The following is a 21,662-nucleotide window of genomic DNA, read 5'->3' as shown; positions in this document are numbered from 1 at the left end:
GTAGGTTCAAATTCAAAAACTCTGAGAGTATGTGCCTATCCAGAAGTAATTGATCCAAGGTAAGGATAGGTGGTTTGTACTATCATTCTTGCTTTAGTTTTTAATTTAGCTATATTGGTTCCTTTTTCAGAATTGCCATTCAGTAGTGTTTAATTTTTATTTCTTTTTATTAAGCTTTAAAATTTTTATTTTCAATGCTTAAGAAATATAAGAATCATTGACTAATTTTATTTATTTATTTTTAAGATTTTTATTTATTTACTTGACAGAGAGAGACACAGCGAGAGAGGGAACACAAGCAGGGGGAGTGGGAGAGGGAGAAACAGGCTTTCCACTGAGCAGGGAGCCCAATGCGGGGCTCGATCCCAGGACCCTGAGATCATGACCTGAGCCGAAGGCAGACGCTTAACGACTGAGCCACCTGGGCGCCCCCCATTGACTAATTTTAGAAATTTTTGTCATAAAATGTTTTGATTAGGTCATGAATTAGATATGCAACTAAAAAGAATCTTTTGATCTGATCTATTTTCTAGATCAGTATTAAGCACCTTCTAGGTATTGGCTATTTATCTATCAGTCTTTTTTTTCTGTTTTTAATTATGAAACTTCAAACATATACAAAAGTAGAGATTAGTACAGTGAAATGAAGTAATTGTCAAGATTTTTGTCCCATTTGCTTCATCCTTTTTGTTTGCTAAGGTATTTTAAGGTAAAATCCTAGATATGTCACTTCACCCTTTAGGATGAATCTCCAAAAACATGTACATTTTCTTACATAGATTTGATGTTATCATATCTAATAATTTCTTTAGTATCCTAATATTAGTCTGTGTTTTAAAGTGCAGGTAAGATGCTTTTACTCCACTAAACCAATGTCTGACTCCCATTAAAAGCCACACCCTTGAGGAGCATGGTTATTCAGGACATTCCACAGCCATGCCTGCAGCTCCTCACCTACTACAGTGTCCATCCCGCTCAGTCTCCAGAACGCCTTGGGCTTCTCCCTGCTCGCCCCACAGACTGTTTCCCATACTGCACATTTAGCTGGCACTTTCCCTACAATATTTTATCTTCACTGGACCTATTCTCCTGCCATCATCTTTTTCTGTAAAAATTCTTCCTGTCCTTTAAGACCTAGTACTTTGTACTGGACCAGAACACTTATACCTGCCTTACTGTGTGTGGATATTCATGACATCAACCCTTGCCAGATTTGAAACTCCAGAAAGAGTTCTTGCTTTTATTTTTTATGGATCCCTTGCCTTCCCTCAGCCCCAATCAATTGCTCATATTATATGTTTAATGTTTTTTGAACTTTCTGAATTTGGAAGCATTAGTAACTCTTTTTTCATTCTTCTGTGTTTCTGAGTTAAAATCCACGAAAAATATGTGAAATGGAGACTTTTTAAAAAATAATCTTATTTCCTATGTGGTCTGAAATAGGAGTTAGGTTAGTCTAATAATAGTTCATAGTTTTACTTTTGGATTTTAAATATGCTTTAAATTTATTTCTTCCAAGATTTTGAAAATTGTTATTGACATGTTGTCTGATACTTTTTTGCTCCCTCCCTCAAAAATATAATATAGAACTTCATTAACTTTAGCAAGCAAGAAATTGAAATGTCTTTCTGTAATTTTTCTTTTTAGTGCACATGACATCCCTAAGCAGCCAGTGGTACGTTTTAAAAGGAATAAACATCATAAAGGATCCATTTACTGTGTGGCCTGGAGTCCTTGTGGGCAGTTATTAGCAACAGGATCAAATGACAAATATGTCAAAGTTTTGCCCTTCAATGCAGAGACTTGTAATGCAACAGGTAGGTCCCAAGTATGTAAGCAGTAGCTTACCAGTGTATTCTTTTTTTTTTTTAAAGATTTTTATTTATTTATTTATTGAGAGAGAGAGAGAATGATAGAGAGCATGAGAGGGAGGAGGGTCAGAGGGAGAAGCAGACTCCCCGCTGAGCAGGGAGCCGGATGCGGGACTCCATCCTGGGACTCCAGGATCATGACCTGAGCCGAAGGCAGTCGCTTAACCAACTGAGCCACCCAGGCGCCCTTACCAGTGTATTCTTAATGTTTTCCCTGTGTTGTATCTTTGATATATCTCTGTATTATTTTCAATATAATCTAAGAATATAGCCTTAAGGAGAGTTTTTTTTTAATATTATAATTGCTTAGTTGCCTTCATAAGGCATGATTCTTCTTTAGTAAGTTCTTATAGTTGTTGTCTAATAATTAGAAAACTGTTGTTATCAGGGACACCTGGGTGGCTCAGTTGGTTAAGCCTCGGCCTTTGGCTCAGGTCATGATCTCAGGGTCCTGAGATCGAGCCCCGCATCGGGTTCCCTGCTCAGTGGGGAGTCTGCTTCTCCGTCTTCCTCTGCCACTCCACCTGCTTGTGCTCGCTCGCTCTCTCTCAAATAAAATAAATAAATAATATCTTAAAAAAATTATTGTTAGTAGTTTAACTACTAACAGTGCATTAATGAATATGTTACAGAGTGTACCTGTCTTCTCTTTCATTTCATTAGAAGATAACTATGTATAGCTCTGTTTTAGGTATGATGATAACTGAATCAGTATTTTGATTTCTTAAAGTTCTTTGCTGGGGTGCCTGGGTGGCTCAGTTGGTTAAGTGTCTATCTTCGGCTCAGGTCATGACCCCGAAGTCTTGGGATCGAGTCCCAAGTCAGGCTCCCTGCTCAGCTGGGAGCCTGCTTCTCCCCCCAGCTCATGCTCTCGCTTGCTCTCTCTGTCTCTCTCAAGTGAATAAATAAAAAATCTTAAAAAATAAAAAAACCAAAAAAAACCTTAAAGTTCTTTGCTCAGTAAAGTGGAATTGATTATAGTATTAATCCCTAAATGAAAATATAAACCACACCTCTCTACCATTATTCTTGCTTAGTTTTGAGACAGTTTAGCAATCTCAAATTATCACAGTAAGTTGAGCAGCATCTTTTTTTTTAAATTCTTATTGTTGTTTCAGGACCGGATCTGGAATTTAGTATGCATGATGGGACAATTAGAGACTTGGCATTTATGGAAGGCCCAGAAAGTGGTGGAGCTATTTTGATAAGTGCTGGAGCAGGGGACTGTAACATTTATACAACTGATTGTCAAAGAGGACAGGGCCTGCATGCTCTGAGTGGACATACCGGTATGCAATAGTCTTAGATGCTACTTTTCATTTTGTTCAAGCTGTGCTTTTTCTCCGTCTGCATTTTCATTAATGTGGTATATTTTATCAAAAGGGACTTCTTCAAGACAGGAAATTTTTATTTTAAAAATTTAAATTGGGAACTTTGGATAACAACACAGTAATGATAAATAACATTTCCCTGGTCTGCTAAATCCTTTGCTTATACAGATAATTCCTTAATTTAATCCTCACAACAACCTTATAAGTCATGAAGTTTTCTCTCTTTCTTACACATGAAATAAACAAAACTTGAAAAGGCAAGACCTGACCAGTATCTTACAACTAAACATGGCAGAACTGAGATATGACCTCAGGTCTGTCTCTTGCAAAGCCAGTGTTCTAATAACCACACAAGCCTGTGCTTTGCCATAATTTGCTATAATTTAAAATGATAATATTTTTTCAGTACTAATTATGATATCCTGAAATACTGAATCACAAAACAGATTCTTTAGTATGGTTTTCATGTTGTGGATTTTACTGAATTTAATTTTTTAAAAATTGCCAATATGGGGTGCCTGGGTGGCTCAGTCAGTTAAGTGTCTGCCTTCAGCTCAGGTCATGATCTCAGGGTCCTGGGATCGAGCCCCACATCAGGCTCTCTGCTCGGTGGGGAGGGGAGTGTGCTGCTCTCTCTCACTCTCCCTGTGTGCTCTCTCTCTCACAAAGAAATAAATAAAATCTTAAAAATAAAATAAGTAAAATTGCCAATATATTTGATACATGTGGAAAATCTCTACCAGTCAGTGTATTTGATTAACTAGATCAACACATGCCCAATAATGAGGAGTACCTACCTTTGAATGTGTTAAGGAAAAGTACTGTTTGTTTCACAGTAGTAACTGAGTATATGATCTTTTATAGGCCATATTTTAGCACTTTATACCTGGAGTGGCTGGATGATTGCATCTGGTTCCCAAGATAAGACTGTTAGGTTTTGGGATCTTCGGGTACCAAGCTGTGTTCGTGTTGTTGGCACAACATTCCATGGGACTGGTAGGTTTTTGGAATTTAAATGAATTTATATGAGAAAGAAACTTTGTAAAATGCACTTATCTACTTCCTCTCCCCTGCAACACATATGTTAAAAAAACAGGAACAAATAGTAAAGTAAATACTTGGTATTTCATTGATTACCTTAAGTTCTTTCAGAATACTTCCATCTGTTACTCTCTTTGTATAAATAAAATTCAGCTCAGGAGACTGAAGCCCAGGGAGATAAAGTGTCATGCCCTAATTACTATGTTAACAGGGCTATTTTGTTTTTTTCCTTTTTTTTATTATTATGTTCAGTTAACCAACATATAGTACATCATTAGTTTTTGATGTAGTGTTCAATGATTCATTAGTTGCCTATAATACCCAGTGCTCATCACAACATGTTAGCAGGGCTATTTTAGAACTCAGACCTTTAAAAAAAAAAGTCTTTTTTTTTTTTTTTAAATACATAGTGCAGAAATTGAAATTAAACAAAATCATTTTCTTCCTACTCCTATTCCTTGGTGTCTCCCTAACGGACCAGTTTCTTATTTATTCCTCTATACATAATCTGTAAGTATATAAACAAGAAGTTTGTATATATCATAATCTTCTGTCTTCTTTAAACATATGTATACATGCACACAGAAATGGTAGCATATAATACATGCCTCATATTTTAAACTTAACAATATACCTTGAATTTTTCCATGTAAACTGAGGATACTGCTCTTTGTGTTGTATCACCTTTTTAAAACACTGGTATTTAAGAGTGTTTCAGTATCCTGCCATTTATTTTATTTTAGACTCCCTTTTCTGCCTGTGTGTGTGTGTGTATCTCCATTGATGAATGGATAATGTGTGCATATATATATATTTAATACACATGTATTATATATATATATACACACACATTTTCTTTATCCATTCATCAGTTGATGGACACCTTCCATAATTGGAAGTCCAATGGATACTTCCATAATTTGGCTATTGTAAATAATACTGCTATAAATGTATCATTTTATATGAATGTATCCCTTTGATTGTTTTTGCATTCTTTGGGTAAATACCTAGTAATGCAATTGCTGCATTGTAGGGTAGGTTTATCTTTCTTTAACTTTTTGAGGAACCTTTATACTGTTGTTTCTTGTGTTGTTGCTTTTAGCCATTCTGAAAGGTGCGAGGTGATATCTCATTATTTACATTTCCCTGATGGTAATTGATGATGAACATCTTTTTGTGTGTCTGTTGGCCATCTGTATGACTTATTTGGAGAAATGTCTGTTCATGTCTCTGCCCATTTTTAATTGGATTATTTGGTTTTTTGGTGTTGAGCTGAATAAGTGCTTTATAGATTTTGGATGCTAACCCTTTATCAGATAATGTCATTTGCAAATGTCTTCTCCCATCCTGTGGGTTGCCTTTTAGTTCTGTTGATTGTTTTCTTCCCTGTACAGATGCTTTTTATTTTGACGTAGTCCCAGTAGTTTATTTTTGCTTTTGCTTCCCTTGCTTCAGGAGACATATCTAGAAAAAAGCTGCTTTGGCCAATGTCAAAGAAGTTACTGCCTGTGTTTTCTTCTAGTATTTTTATGGTTTCAGGTCCCACATTTAGGTCTTTAATCGATTTTGAATTTATTTTTGTGTATGGTATAAAAATCTGATCCAATTTCATTCTTCTGCAGGTGGCTGTCCAGTTTTCCCAACACCATTTGTTGAGGAGACTCTCTTTTTCCCATTGGATATTCTTTCCTGCTATGTCAAAGATTAATTGACCATATAGTTGTGGGTTCATTTCTGGGTTTTCTTTTCTGTTCTATTGATCTATGTGCCTATTTTTATGCCAGTACCATAATGTTTTGATGATGACAGCTTTGTAATATAATCTGAAGTCCAGAATTGTGATGCCTCCAGCTTTACTTTTCAAGATTGCTTTGGCTATTTGGGATCTTTTTTGGTTCCATACAAATTTTAGAATTGTTTGTTTTAGTTCTGTGAAAAATGCTATTGGTATTTTGATGGTGATTGCATTAAATGTGTAGATTGCTCTGGGTAGTGTAGGCATTTTAACAATATTCTTCCAATCCATGAGCATGGAATGTCTTTCCATTTCTTTGTGTCGTCTTCAGTTTCTTTCATCAGTGTTTTATAGTTTTCAGAGCAGACCTCTTTCACCTCTTTGGTTAGGTTTATTCCTAGGTATCTTATTATTTTTGGTGCAGTTGTAAGTGGGATTGTTTTCTTAATTTCTCTTTCCTCTGCTTCATTATTGGTGTATAAAATGCAACAGATTTCTGTACATTGATATTGTATCCTGTGACTTTACTAAATCCGTTTATTCTAGCAGTTTTTCAGAGTCTTTCAGGTTTTTTCTCTCTCTCTTTATATGTATATATATATACACACACACGTATAGGTTATCTACAAATAGTGAAAGTTTTACGTCTTCCTTACCGATTTGGATGCCTTTTATTTCTTTTTGTTGTCTGATTGCCTGTGTGTCCTTGTCTCCTTCCTTTCTACATGAGTACATTCTATTCCTCCAGCTTTAAGTGTAATTCCTGTGCTGACAGATCTTAAATTTTTATCTCTAGCCCAAACCTCTTCTACATGCCAGCCTCATATTTCTAATCCACCTACTTGACATGTCCTTTTGAGTGTCTTAGAGGATATGTCAAACTTAACATGTCTTAAACCGTTGAATCATGACTTCTCTTCTCAAACAAAACTACCTTAGACCGCGTCACCTAAGTGGTGCTACCACCCATTGTTCGTGCCTAAAACGGTCTCCCTGGATCCTTCTTTCTCTCCTTTCCTCCAATAACCAATCCATAAGCAAATTGTGTTGTTTTAGCCTCCAGAATTTATCTTAAATCCCTCTACTACTTTCCATTTTTATTGCCACCACTCTGGGATAAAACACCACCATCTCTCAGCTTAACCACTGCAAGAGCTTCCTTTCTGTACACTGCATTCCCACTTTTGCCCCTTCAGTCCATGGTCCACACAACAGCCAGAGCCCATCATACCTTGCAGTACTTCAGTGCCTTCTGATTGCTCCTAGGTTAATTTTTATTTTATTTTATTTTCATTTCATTTTATTTTATTTTCATTATTGCTCCCCCCCCCACACGCAAGGAGAAAAACTAAATTAAATTTTTTCCTAACCAGAGACATTAAATACTAGGAATAGATTTTATTGGGTGGGGTTAAGCTTTGGAGGGCTACAAACTATTTAAGATTTTTTCATCTCCTGAGAACCATTTTGCACCCCCTGGGTGGGCATTATTGCCCCCAATGAAAATGCACAGTCTAGATTTAGGGCTGCAAAATGTGGACTCAGTGCTTATTTTCATCTGGTTTCTCCTGGCAGTTATTGCTGTATTGCTTAGAGACATTTCCTACACTGTGTCCTAAAACCTATTTTCTTGTTTAATTTCTTGTTCCCCTAACTAGACTCTAAGCTTGTTATGGGACTATTCTGGACACTTAGCCCGCACTGATAGCACTGCCTTAGGAAAAGTGGCTCATCTATTGCACCATAAGTAATGGTGTCCCAGGGGGTTCCCCCCAAGTGACCAAAAAACAGACTTTCTCATTTCTCATACTTTGTCTCTAAAAAGGATGCAAGTGTTTATTGGTTGAATGTTAATTTGAATTTTTCCTTAACAGTTTTGATAAGCTACATTAAATTTTTAGTGTTTGGTTCAGTGAACACAGTTAGCTGTTGTAGTTTAGCTGTATTGATTTTTCCATATGAAACTTTTATTCTTTCTTCTATACAGGTAGTGCAGTGGCATCTGTGGCTGTAGATCCCAGTGGCCGTCTCTTAGCCACAGGACAAGAAGATTCTAGCTGCATGTTGTATGACATAAGAGGAGGAAGAATGGTACAAAGTTATCACCCTCATTCCAGTGATGTTCGCTCTGTTCGATTCTCTCCTGGAGCTCACTACTTGCTAACAGGATCCTATGATATGAAAATAAAGGTGACAGACCTACAAGGTGAGGGAGATTGGCCTCTTCCCTTGTTTGTAGTCTTTCCTATTCTATTTGGGATCTCTCTTTTAATCCATATATAACTTTTTTTAAATTTATTTTTAAAATTCCAGTATATTTAATGTACAGTGTTATATTAGTTTCAGGTATACAATATAGTGATTCAACAATTCTATATATCACCTGGTGCTCATCAAGATAATTGTATTCTGAATCTCCTTCACCTATTTCACCCATCCCCCCCGCCCCACCTCCCCTCTAGTAACCATCTGTGTGTTCTCTATAGTTATAGAGTCTGGTTTTTTTGGTCTCTTTTTCTTTGTTTCTTAAATTCCACATACAAGTGAAATCATATGGTACTTGTCCTTCTGTCACTGATTTATTTCACTTAGCATTATACCATCCGTCCATGTTGTTGCAAATGGCAAGATTTCATTCTTTTTTAAGGCTGAGTAATATTCCATTGTGTATATGTGTTAATATTCCATTGTTTGTGTGTATGGTGTGTATACCACATCTTATTTATATATTCATCTATTGATGGATATTTGGGTTGCTTCCATATCATGGCTATTGTAAATAATCCTAAAATAAACATAAGGGTGCATATATCTTTTTGGATTAGTGTTTTTGTATTCTTTGGGTAAATGCCCAGTAATGGAATTACTGGATCATATGGTAATCCTATTCTTAATTTTTTGAGGAACCTCCATACTGTTTTCCACAGTGGCTGTACCAGTTTGCATTCCCACCAACAGTGCACAAGGGTTCCTTTCCTTTTTCTCCAAATCCTTACCAACACCTGTTGTTTCTTGTGTTTTTTATTTACCATTCTGACAGATGTGAGGTGATACCTCATTGTGGTTCTGATTTGCATTTCTCTGATGGTTAATGATGTTGAGCATCTTTTCATGTGTCTGTTGGAGGCATGTCTGTTCATGTCATCTGCCCATTTTTAATTGGATTGTTTGGTTTTTTGGTGTTCAGTTGTGTAAGTTCTTTATGTATTTTAGATATTAACCCTTTATCAGATATGTCATTTGCAAATATCTTCTCCCGTTCCATAGGTTGTCTTTTTGTTTTGTTGATTGTTTCCTTTGCTGTGCAGAAGCTTTTTATTTTGATGTAGTCCCAGTAGTTTTTGTTTTTGTTTCCTTTGCCTTAGAAGACATACCTGGAAAACTATTGCTACTGCCAATGTCAGAGAAATTACTGCCTGTGCTCTCTTGGATTTTTATGGCTATTTGGATCTTTTTGTTGTTGTTAATCTGGTGTAATCAACTTTAACATATTTCAAATTTTAGTTTTATACTATTTACTGAACAAATTACTGGTACTGTATTGATGTCAATTATAGCAAATTATTAAACAAATCAAGTGTGAATAGTCTTATTAAGTAATTTTAAAACATTTGAAAGAATCAGCATTTATTACACTAAATCATTTTGAGTTCAGGGATGGTAGATGTTAAAATATGCATTATGTACTCCTATTAGCTTCTACTTTAAGATACTTAGTGTATAATTGGTGTAATTATGTCTTCAGCATCTAGTTTTATTTTTAAATACTTAGTAAGCAAATATTTATTTTCTATCAACTAGGGACAGACAGATGAATAAGACAGGTAACTTCCTCCTTGATGGAGCTTACATTTTGGAGGTAAATAAAAAGTAAACAATAAATGATGTAATTTCAGGTATTGGTAAGTGCTATTAAAAACTTAGCGAGGTGGGAGAGAGTGTGTGGATGGAGAAGGCTATTTTAGGTAGGCTCGAGTAGGTCTCTTTAGGGAAGTGACATTTGCGCAGAGACTTGAATGATAAGGCACAAGCCAGGCCAGGACGTGCTGAGGTAGGAGTGAATTCAGCATGTTCATGACACTGCAAGAAGCCAATGTGTCTGGGACTTAGAGAACTAGGGGAGGGAGAGACAAGAATAAATCAGAGGCAGGGTTTTATAGACATTTTTAAAAAGCATAATGGGAATCCTCTGGAATATTAAAAACAGGGAGTGATCTGATCTGATATCTGTTGATATCTGCTTAAAAGATAGTTTTGAGTTATGTAGGGAGAATGGATTATAAGTGTAAATATAAGTGTAACTATCAGGCTATTGGAATAGTTCAGGTGAGGGATGATGGTAGCTTGGACTAGGGTGGTAGAGGTGGAGGTGATAAGGAGTGACTGAATTTAGGATATAATTTTAATTTGTTTAGATTAAATTTAGGGAGTGAGAGGAATGCTGATTCCTAGGCTTTTGGCATGAGCAACCAGATGGTGCCATTAATTGGTAGGAGGAGGAACAGGTTTGGGCAAGAAAAGGAAGAGTTTGGTTTAAACAAATTAAGATGACTATCAGGCAATCAAGTGAGATGTCAAATAGCTGTTTGGATACTAGTCTGGAGCTCAGGTGAGAAGTCAAGGTTGGAGGTGAAATGTGTGAGTCATAAGTACACAAAGGGCCGTGGTACGATGGTACTAGATGAAGTTTCATAGGAAGTGGGTGTAAAGGGAACAGGAAATCTGAAGGCTGCCTCCTGGGAAAGGAGCAGCAAACCAGCAAAGGAGACCAAGGTATAGTGGCACCAAAGTCAGGGAGAAGTCAAGTTGAGAGAGTTTCAAGGAGAGAATGGCAGCTATGTCCAATGTTGCTGTGTATATTTTACCAAATACTACTTAACATAGGTATTCAAGGACTTATCCCTGTTTAAACCTTTAAATGTATTTATGTAGTTTAGGACTTTGTATACTATAATGCCTTCAAGTTACCAGGAAGTCTGTGAAATCTATACGTATACTTATTTTGTATTGTAAATCAGTGTCTCTCTTTTCCATTTAGGGGATCTCACTAAACAGCTTCCTATCATGGTGGTGGGGGAGCACAAGGACAAAGTGATTCAGTGCAGATGGCACACCCAGGACCTTTCCTTCCTGTCGTCCTCTGCAGACAGAACTGTAACTCTCTGGACTTACAATGGATAGAGTACACGCAGTGTCAATCTATGCAGTGAAAGCACAGAGACTTCAGACTACTGAGTTGTGAAAATTACAAATTTGAAGAACATAGACTGATCGGAAAAGTGGCTTAGCACGAGGAGGCCCCTTATTACCATGTATCCCTTTGATAGGAACCGTTGGGTGGTGTTATTCTGCAGTGCTTTCAGTCTTCCATGTGAGCTCGTGCTGCTGTGACCTGCTATATGTAGTCTTGTTGCCAAAGTCTGCAGAAGAGCTCTTATGTTGTCAGTGTGCACTCCAAGTCAAGGTGGACGATGTGTTTACGGTTTAGTATTAAATGCATTCCTTGGTCTTTGCCTAAATAACAGTTTTATATACACATTGAAATTGAACTATAAGCATATTATTACCTGTAATGCAGCCAAGTTCTACACAGATTAAACATACGTGTTCAGAAATTACTTTTCTCACACTCCCATGATATTATATCACTTGTCAGCTAGAGGTCAGAATTTTATATGTCTCTCAAAAGTTACATGGTTATTTTCACTAAGGATCATTATGGAGTTTAAAGATGGATGGAAAACTGCTTCTTAGTTCATGATGTGGTATTGGCCTTTTCTCTTTTCTTAAACCCAGGGATATAATTACTATTATGTCACATTATTTTGTTTCAGGCTTAAAAGGTAAATATGTTTGCTTCAGAAACTTGTTAATTTCAATTTTTTGAATGCAACAAGATACCTCCCTTCTAAACTGTACTGTAGAAGCAGAGCGGCAGCGTTACATGATGCAACACTTGATGGTACAGTAAATTTACTGGCTAGCGTTTTTCCTCTTAAAATTAAAAACTTTGCCATAGACTATAGCATGGTTTGAAATGCTATGTCTGCATGATAATTTAAAATGGAAAAATTTAAACTTTGCACTCCAAAAGCTTACTTGGATTTGTTTCTTGCACTGTTTTGTGTAATTCAGAATAATGATTTTATTTCTATGGCATTGTAGATCCTAACATGTATCTTTATTTTCATATTGTACAGTAATTTTACTTTAAATTATTAAATAGGCTATTTTATTTATTTCAAATGCGGTTGAGTTCTAATTATTGAACTGTCTGTGCACTGTATGTAGCAAGCATTTTTAATCTATTGTATACAAGTGGAAAGGATATTAGAAGTGTAACTGTGCTATTATTTCAATAAAGACCTCTTGACACCTAAAAATATTCCTGTTCCTCAGTGTCTGTGACTTTCAATTTAGAGTGTTATTTTTTCCAGTTTACTTGGAGGTGGTGTGGTCCAGTGGGTGAACCCCACAATCAATTTTTTTTTTAAGATTTTATTTATTTATTTGTCAGAGAGAGAGAAAGAGAGCACAAGGAGGGAGAGTGGCAGGCAGAGGGAGAAGCAGGCTTCCTGCTGAGCAAGGAGCCCAATGTGGGACACGATCCTAGGACCCTGGGATCATGACCCGAGCCGAAGACAGACGCCTAACCGGCTAAGCCACCGAGGCGCCCCCCCCCCCAATCAATTTGTTAAATTTCTTTCTAAAGTTCTTCTAGTGGGGTGCCTTCCTAGCTCAGTTGGTGGAGTGTGTGACTCTTGATCTCCGGGTTGTGAGTTCGAGCCCCATGTTGGGTGTAGAGATTACTTAAATAAAGTTCTTCTACTAACTTTTTTTTTTTGGTCTACTCTTTACTGTTATCTTCCCCACTACCATCACCAAAACCAAGCAGAATTTTGATTTCCTTTCCCCAAAAAGGTGCTGCTACCTCATTCCCAGGCAGATGAGGGAGGACAGGACTTCAGGCTGGAGCCACCATTTAGGTTCTCCCTCCTCCAGCCTGGAGCCGGGGAGGGGAAGTGACACATGGTGATGGATGGATGGGTGGAAAGAAGGATAAACCAACAAGAGGAAGTGAGATCAGGAAGGGGCTGCTGCAAGGAAAGTCCCCACTCTTTCCAGTCTTGCCTCTGGGGGTAGGAGAAGCATGACTGACCATCAGGGCCAGGGTGGTGCCTAGCTAGACCACAGCCCTTTGTGGGGTAGTCCAGTAAACATCGTGGATTCTCAGCACCGCTGGTGCCTGGTGTTTCAAGGCTGCCGTGGCCACAGACACCTCTTGGACCTCTTGGCCTTGGTTCCCCAACAAGCCAGTGGTGGCAGGAAGGGATAGGAGGGGAAAGCTCCCCTGCCCTGGGAGCTTCACAGGCTGTAGCAGGAGAGTAGCCAGCCTGGGGTGGAGGCAGCTGGATCTCAGGAGTGGCTAACCCACACATCATAGATGCTCTTGTTGGGTGGCACCCCCTGGAAGAGGGCATCTAGATCCCGGAGCAGCCCTGGGGGGCCATGAGTTTCAGGGGCCACCCCCCCAGTAGGCTGAGCTGGTTGAAGGTGGGCACTGGGGACAGGATGTGGGTGGTAGTGGAGCTAAGGGCATTACCACATTGGGAGTGTAGATGGGCAAGTAAGAGGTGGGCAGCTGCCCTCAAAGTGAGGCCCTGTGACTCCCACTGGACAGTCCCCCAGGATCTGGAGGACCCTGCAGTAAGTGGAGGGGCCAGGCTCTGTGCCTGGGGAGAGGGGCGAGGGCCTGCTGGTTCCGCCCTGGGAAGTCTCCGCATCTGCTCTCCTGGGCCCGGGAAGGGGGCAGAGGGGCCACAGAGGCCTCTCAGAGGGCAGGGGTGGAGTGGGCATCACCTTCTCCCCAATGTGCCCAGAGCCTGCCGGACCTGGGCTGCTTCGTGGTGCCCCCTCCCTGGGGTCCCCTAACAAAGACTTTATGCTGAAGCCCTCACTGGGTGGCGGCTGGGGACTGGGCGGCCGGTAGGGCCAGCCGTGCAACACGTAGGGACCCAGGTCCTTGGCGAAGTCTCCGCGCACGCCCCCGCTCTGCCAGCGCCGGCACAGGGCCGTGTTCTGCAGCCGCAGCGTCTCGGCCGGGATCAGGCTCACGTCGACTGCCCAGAAGTTGCCCTTGGCCTGGGGCTTCGCTGGATCTTTAGACACCTTGCGGAAGCATCGGTTGAGGAGAGGTTGTGGCGGATGGAATCCTTCCAGCCCTCGTAGTCTTCCTTGAAGAAGGGGAATGGGGCCTGGACCTGAGGATGATCCCGGCCAGCTTCAGCCTGCGGGAGGGTGCGGCCTGGATCACCAAGGCAATCATGGCCAAGTAGGTGTAGGGGGGCTTGTCATGCCGCAGGTATCTCTTCTTCCTCCTCCTGGGGGGCTGGGAGGACGACTCCGACCCAGGAAGCCTCAGGCGTGGGTTGCTGCAGGGTCCCATGCAGGGGGAGGCACGCACCGTGGGCAGGGGCCTGGCCCCGTGGAGACAAGGCAATGGGGCACTGTGGTGAGGTAAGGCTGGGGGCCTGAGGCCCTCTACAAACTTACTTTTTAACACTTGGGCAACTGCCTGACTTTTATGTGTCCCCTGTCTGTCTTATTCAAGATCTAAAGAACTTTCCATCCTGGATATATTGTGAAAGTTGATTAATAAAAGTCCAGCAAAATATATAAATTGTAAATTAGACAACAAAGATGTTGAACTGAGTGCTTTAGAAAGAAATGAAATCATTCCCCGGGGCGCCTGGGTGGCTCAGTCATTAAGCGCCTGCCTTCGGCTCAGGTCATGATCCCAGGGTCCTGGGATCGAGCCCTGCATCGGGCTCCCTGCTTGGTGGGAAGCTGGCTTCTCCCTCTCCCACTCCCCCTGCTTGTGTTCCCTCTCTCACTGTCTCTCTCTGTCAAATAAATAAATAAAATCTTAAAAAAAAAAGAAATCTCATTAGTTGTAGTTGTGTATATTCAGTAGATACACAGTTTTCCTACCTTTGCAGAGGGGAATTCTGCTAAAAGTATGCCATGGTCTCCTCTTCAGTTTACTTTCATGCTTAATTTCATACATTGCAGATATTAGAGCAGGCCATTAGTGTTAAGTTTAAAACTAGGAAAAAAGCATTTCTTGATACAGACCAGCTCAACTTCATGGTAAAAAAAAAAAGTTCATAAAATTATTCTACCTTCAAGGAGAGAACTTTAAGATCCTCCTATATATGGGGTATGGAATTCATTTTGCAGTGCATGAGATAATAATAAGCACTAGAAATTATATTACTTATTGTAATAAATATCCAGTTGCATATGTTCTTTTTCCCATGCCTCCACACTGTCTTCTCCATGGAGGTGAATAGATTCTTGGAGGTTCATGTGGAAGAGAAAGTAAGAGAACTGAAGTATCTACATTCTCTGAACCCTTCTCAGTGGGGGTATGGGGAAGCAGAGTAGGGATGAGGGGGTGCAGAAATTCTTAGCTCCTCGCCACAGAAGTGTCAGGTGTCTGATTTAAATTTTATTTAAAAAAATTTTTTAATTGTAATAAGCCAAATGACATAATCAACAGAGAGAAAATACAACCCACGAAATGGGAGAAAATACTTGCAAATCATATATGGGATAAAGGATTAATATCCAGAATATATAAGAACTACAGCACAAAAACAACCAAAAAACCAACCAGATTAAAAAATGGGCAAAGTATTTGAATAGACATTCTCCAAAGAAGATAGACAAATGACCAATAAGCACATGAAAAGATGCTTAACACTACTCATCGTTAGGGAAATGAAAATGAAAACCACAATGAGATACCACATCATACCCATTAGGGTGGCCATTATCAAAAACACAAGATAATATGTAGTGGCAAGGATGTGGAGAAATTGAAACTCTTGTGTACTACTGATGGCAATGTAAAATGGTGTAGCCACAATGGCAAGGGAGAGGCCACTACCCTAACTCCATCTAATCCCCAGGCTCTTAGACTGAAATAATGCCCAAGTTCAAACAATGAAGAAAAAAGCTAAAAGCCGAAGTGAAAAGATTATTCAAAAAAAGAGAAGCCTCCCACTTCAGTTCAAGCTAATTACACCTCCCCCTCTGCCACCGTCACCAGAAAGAGTGGTTATTCCTTCCACAGACAACACCCCTTAGCAGAAGCTGGCTGAGATCAAACTGGAACTTCAAATCTCCCAATATCAAAGATACAGTAAAACTTAGGACACAGAGAGTGTGGTCTGTATACAGCTGGTGCCAGAACTGCATGGCCCAGAGTTTAGGAAGTCTTGAAAGACATCATCTCTCCATACCATTATTGCCACCAAGAACTTCACAGTCTAAAACAACAGTTTTGCATTTTGGAAAGTGAATTCTGCAAACTCTAGGAGGCACTGAAGACCATCTTGGAAAACTCGTCCTTGTCCAAGCTGTGGTCAAATGTGTCACACAAGTGGTCGATTTAGCAATGTGCCTGCCTATGTTCTAACCATCCCTGGAGAATCCCAAGCTGTACTTCCTCCCATACCGCCACAGCCAGCCACCCACCTTCCTCCTCATCCATCTCTGCCTCTACTCCCTCCGCCTCCTCTCTGCTGGTACTTCCATCACCCACGGCACCTTGGCTGCTCAGAAATTCTGATTGTACTAAGGCGCTTCAGGCTGGATCATTAAAAAAAGATGGACCCACGCAGACAACAGTTAAAGATCTCACTGAAATGAAAGAACACACGGCTTTGATGAAGAAATTTATATCATCACCAGAGGCACAGAATTCACTAGTTACCGTCTCTGACCTGCAGTGTAGTATCCTGAAACTCAACTTCAAAGTGTTACCAGCTCAACTTACGCATGTCTTAATTACTCCTGGTAAAAAGCCAGATAGGTCTGCGGGAACTACTTAGAAAAGTCAATGTAGAGAGGAGCACAGGTGGAACCGCAATTACCAATAAAGAAAATATGGAAACAGGAGCTAGGCTGACTCCAGTAATGACCTGGGCCTTGAGGAGAAAGTTTCAGCACGGTCAGCCTAGAAGTCCAACTCAGACTGCCACTGCAGCTTTGTTGAACAAAACCGACGCCAACCCTGCCTGACTGCATGTGATGGTCCACAAAATACTCAGATAAAATCATCCCAATCTTTAATGTAGTTGGGTTTGTATAAATAATTATATATAATTCCATTTGAAGAATTAAAGTATGTTTGGAACCCACTCATACTGTGATATTAAGGGGTATTTGGACATTTTTTAGTTTGCAGGATCAGTAAGAGAACAGATGAAAAAATGCAATCCCCAAAGTGATATTTATCCTGGAATTACCCAATTTAGGTTGGAGAGGTTGTTCAAATTTAATTAGAGAGTTAATTTTTACTCAACAGGTATAGTTATGACATTAAGAAAATAACCTGGTGGGGCGCCTGGGTGGCTCAGTTGGTTAAGTGTCTGACTCTTGGTTTCGGTTCAGGTCATGATCTCATGGGTTGTGGGATCGAGCACTGGTTCAGGCCCCTTGCTCAGCGGAGAGTCTGCTTGAAAGATTCTCTCCTGCTACTCCCCACGCTTTCTCGCTCTCTCTAAAAATAAATAAATAAATCTTAAAAAAAAATGAAAAGAACCTGGTGCCCATTCATCTTGAATATTCTTGGGTAATTAAAAAGAAAAGTATTTTGGGGTGGCTGGGTGGCTCAGTCCCTTAAACATCTGCCTTTGGCTCAGGTCATGATCCTAGAGTCCTGGGATCAAGCCCCACGTCAGGCTCCCTGCTCAGCGGGGAAGCCTGCTTCTCCCCCTGCTTGTGCTCTCACTCTCTGTCAAATAAATAAATAAAATCTTTTTTAAAAAAGTATTTCAGGGCGCCTGGGTGGCTCAGTTGGTTAAGCGACTGCCTTCGGCTCAGGTCATGATCATGGAGTCCCGGGATCGAGTTCCACATCAGGCTCCCTGCTCAGCGGGGAGTCTGCTTCTCCCTCTGACCCTCTTCCCTCTCATGCTCTCTGTGTCTCATTCACTCTCTCTCAAATAAATAAATAAAATCCTTAAAAAAAAAAAAGTATTTCATCCTGTAAAACTAATGCATTAAGTGCTACAAACTTGATCAGTAAAAAAGACCCTCTAGATTTGATTTCTGTTCACTATAAACAATCAAGAGGTTAGACCATCCACCATCCAAACCCAGTTATTTTCCAAAAGGATTTGAAGCAAAATGTCCAAAGTAACCTTAAAAATTAGAATGTATCATTTTTTTTTTAAGATTTTATTTATTTATTTATTTGACAGAGAGAGACACAACGAGAAAGGGAACACAAGCAGGGGGAGTGGGAGAGGGAGAAGCAGTCTCCCCGCGGAACAGGGAGCCCGATGTGGGGCTCGATCCCAGGACCCCGAGATCATGACCTGAACCGAAGGCAGATGCTTAACGACTGAGCCACCCAGGTGCCCCTAGAATGTATCATTTCTAACATCTTAGGTAGGTGATTATATCTGGCTCACTGAAGTCTGAGATATTCCTTACTTTGATATCTGTTGTCCACATTCATCCAGCTAAATGTAAGTTTCACGAGGACCTCAACATGAACCTTTTATTTTCCACAAGGCCCTGAAGGATTCTCTGAAGTCCATAGCAGGTTCACTGTGAGACCTAATTCCCTGTCCTCAATAGCCTGTTGAGTCAATAACAGGAATAATGCACACCTGTGTGCAAAAACGCAGGTTCTTCCCTGCCGGTCCAGGGTTGCCAGATTTAGCAATTATAAATACATGACACTCAATCAAATTTGTATTTCAGATAAATAACAAATAACCTTTAAGTATAAATATGTCCCATTAAACAATGAATGGTTTCTTTTCGTATAATTATGTCCCAAATATTGCATGGGACATAGTTATACTAAAAAAAATATTCAGTGTTTATCTGAAATTCAAGTTTAACTGGGCATTCTGTGTTTTATTTGGCAACCCTATGTAAGTCAGACTCCTACAAAATTGCCAAGTATTTCTGGGAACCCCCCCTCCCCGTTTGTCAGATATATGTACTTAGCAGTGGACATACTATAGCTTCAGCCAAGATCACCATTACTAATGTATTAAGTATCACGAAGGAAGGGGACCTGTCATTAGGGTGAATGTGACTGAAGGCACAGGATTAGCTTTAAAGCTGATAACCTCCACTGCAATTCCAAGAATAAGGATAGCAGAACCTCATGGATAGGAAACAAGGGGTTTTGATCTTGACTGAACTTTTTGAGCCTGACAGGAAGCAGCTACATAGATGATATCCTTGAAATATCCCCTGGTTAGCATAGGCTAAAAAAGATATTTTAGTAACTTCTCAGAAATACCTATTTTGCTTTGAGATGTCAAGAAATGCAGAAATACTGCTTTGAGATGCCAAATAGAGTATTGTGGGAAGTCACCAGACTGAAAAACAGACCTGGGAATGATGTTTTGTTCTTATGAGACCCACATTTATGTTTACAACACATTTATGAATGAAAATTAAACAGATAATGAAGTTAAGAAACATATGATTCTAGTTTTTGTTTTTTTTTTAAACCTGCTAGCTACATTTATATTATGCAAGAATAAAGGGAATGGTCACTGAGAATAAAACATTTGAGTATCTGTAACAATATTTTATGGGGCACTTATAATGTTTGTAATATTAATAAACCATCTTGTACGTCTCAATTTAATTTAAATGATGTGATGATTTGCTCATTCTTGTGGAATAATGGTTCATAAAAAATGCTATAGAATAAAGAAATGCTATAGAAATCCTATAAATACTTGTAAAGCTGCTATTGCCATTGTATCAGTATTAAAAGGTGTTCTACCTTGCATCTTTTACTAATTTTTATAACAGGCTTTATATTGTTTCCATTTGAGAATCCTGTAAATGCTACGGCTTCATTAAACTGTTGCTAATCATATAAAAAAAATGGTTCAGCCACTGTAGAAAACAGTATGGTGGTTTTCAAAAAATTAAAAATATAAGTACCATATGACCCAGCAATCCCACTTCTGGATACATACCCCAAAAAACTGAAAGCAGAGTTTGAAGAGACATTTGCACACTCACGTTCATAGCAACATTACAATAGCCAAAAGGTGAGAAGTCCATCAACAGATCAATGGATAAACAAACTGTGGTACACAATACAATGAAATATTATTCAGCCTTTAAAAAGGAAAGAAATTTTTGACAAGTTACAACAGGGATGAGACTTGAGAACATTACACCCAGTGAAATAAGCCAGCCACAAAAAAGACAAATACTGAAGTACCTCGTGTGGTCAAATTCATCGAGATACAAAATAGAATGGTGGTTGCCAGGGGCCAGGGAAGGGCGGAGGGCGGGAACGATGAATTGTTGTTTACATGGGTAGAGTTTCAGTTTTGCAGGATGAAGGAGTTCTGGAGCTGGATGGTGGTGATGGTGGCACAATATGCTGTGGATGACCCTGAACTGTATACTTAAAAATGGTTAAGGTGGGCGCAGGGGGGAGGGTCGTGCGCGCGCCAGGGCGCTGCGGGAGAGCCCTCGGAGGGTGGTCGCGGCGGCTCGACCCGGGACTGCCGCACCAGGGCGGAGGAGGAGCTCGAGGCTCTGAGGAAAGAGAGGCTGGCCGAACTGCAGGCGAAGCATGGGGATCCTGGTGATGCAGCACAACAGGAAGCAAAGCACAGGGAAGCTGAAATGAGAAACAGTATCGTAGCCCAAGTCCTGGATCAGTCAGCCCGGGCCCGTTTAAGTAACTTAGCACTTGTAAAGCCCGAAAAAACGAAAGCAGTAGAGAATTACCTCATACAGATGGCAAGATATGGACAACTAAGTGGGAAGGTATCAGAACAAGGTTTAATAGAAATCCTTGAAAAAGTAAGCCAACAAACAGAAAAGAAAACCACAGTTAAATTCAACAGAAGAAAAGTCATGGACTCTGATGAAGAGGACGATTATTGAAATTTAAGATGTTTAGAGACTGGAACTTAATGGAACAGTTCTAGGACAGATAATACTGGGTAGAAGTGAAGATCTGATTGTTTACTTTGTTGTCTATATGTCTTTTAAAAAAATAAACTTGTTATGCAAAAAAATGGTTAAGGTGGTAAACTTTGTCAGGTGTATCTTTTTTAAATTTTTAAAAAGATTTTATTTATTTATTTGACAGAGAGAGACAAAGCGAGGGAAGGAACATAAGCAGGGGGAGTGGGAGAGGGAGAAGCAGGCTTCCCGCTGAGCAGGGAGCCCTGATGTGGGGCTCGATCCCAGGACCTTGGGATCATGACCTCAGCCGAAGGCAGGCGCTTAATAACTGAGCCACCCAGGCGCCCCTCAGGTGTATTTTACTTTAAAAAAAAATTGTAATAAGCAACATGCACACCAAGTGTACCTTATACACCAAATTTTAACACACTTTTAAGTTTGTTGCCAAGAATTCTTGTGTACACTTCTCATTTCCTCCTAGTGTGTAAAACTCATCATTTCTTCTTTGGAGAGTTTTCTGAAATTGCAAGGCCAGCAGTTAAAGACAAAAACAAAACGAAATTTATTATTTCCAACTAAAGCAGAATGTAGCTCGTCCCCCCACACCCCAAATACAGGACTGCCGTTGTCGTTCATTATACCCTACTTAAATAATTATTGCAAATGTTACACATTCGGACTTGCAAAATAAATCAATACCAAGGA

General features: G+C 39.8%; 1 protein-coding gene and 3 pseudogenes across 1 annotated transcript in view; 3 read left to right on the top strand and 1 right to left on the bottom strand.

The window, feature by feature from the left end:
- WDR47 (WD repeat domain 47) overlaps positions 1-12,361 on the top strand; it is a 57,097-nt gene extending 44,736 nt beyond the window's left edge. The window contains 6 exon segments of the mRNA XM_081815587.1: positions 1-59; positions 1,648-1,817; positions 2,990-3,160; positions 4,067-4,202; positions 7,970-8,184; positions 11,017-12,361. The exon segment at positions 1-59 is cut by the window's left edge and continues 75 nt beyond it. Of these exon segments, the coding sequence (XP_081671713.1) occupies positions 1-59; positions 1,648-1,817; positions 2,990-3,160; positions 4,067-4,202; positions 7,970-8,184; positions 11,017-11,159 (894 nt within the window). The 3' untranslated portion in view covers positions 11,160-12,361.
- A 625-nt stretch (positions 12,362-12,986) lies between these two features.
- Positions 12,987-14,977, bottom strand: LOC102749290 (forkhead box protein H1 pseudogene; annotated as a pseudogene).
- Positions 14,978-15,969: 992 nt separating this feature from the next.
- On the top strand, positions 15,970-17,066 carry LOC102748990 (proline-rich protein 11 pseudogene; annotated as a pseudogene).
- Positions 17,067-20,334: 3,268 nt separating this feature from the next.
- On the top strand, positions 20,335-21,054 carry LOC102748693 (programmed cell death protein 5 pseudogene; annotated as a pseudogene).
- The last annotated feature ends 608 nt before the right edge of the window (positions 21,055-21,662 follow it).

Source organism: Leptonychotes weddellii, chromosome 4 (assembly GCF_054177405.1).
Source record: "Leptonychotes weddellii isolate Sample4059 chromosome 4, ASM5417740v2, whole genome shotgun sequence".
Classification (NCBI taxonomy): domain Eukaryota; kingdom Metazoa; phylum Chordata; class Mammalia; order Carnivora; family Phocidae; genus Leptonychotes; species Leptonychotes weddellii.
This window is presented reverse-complemented; position numbering and strand designations above follow the sequence as displayed.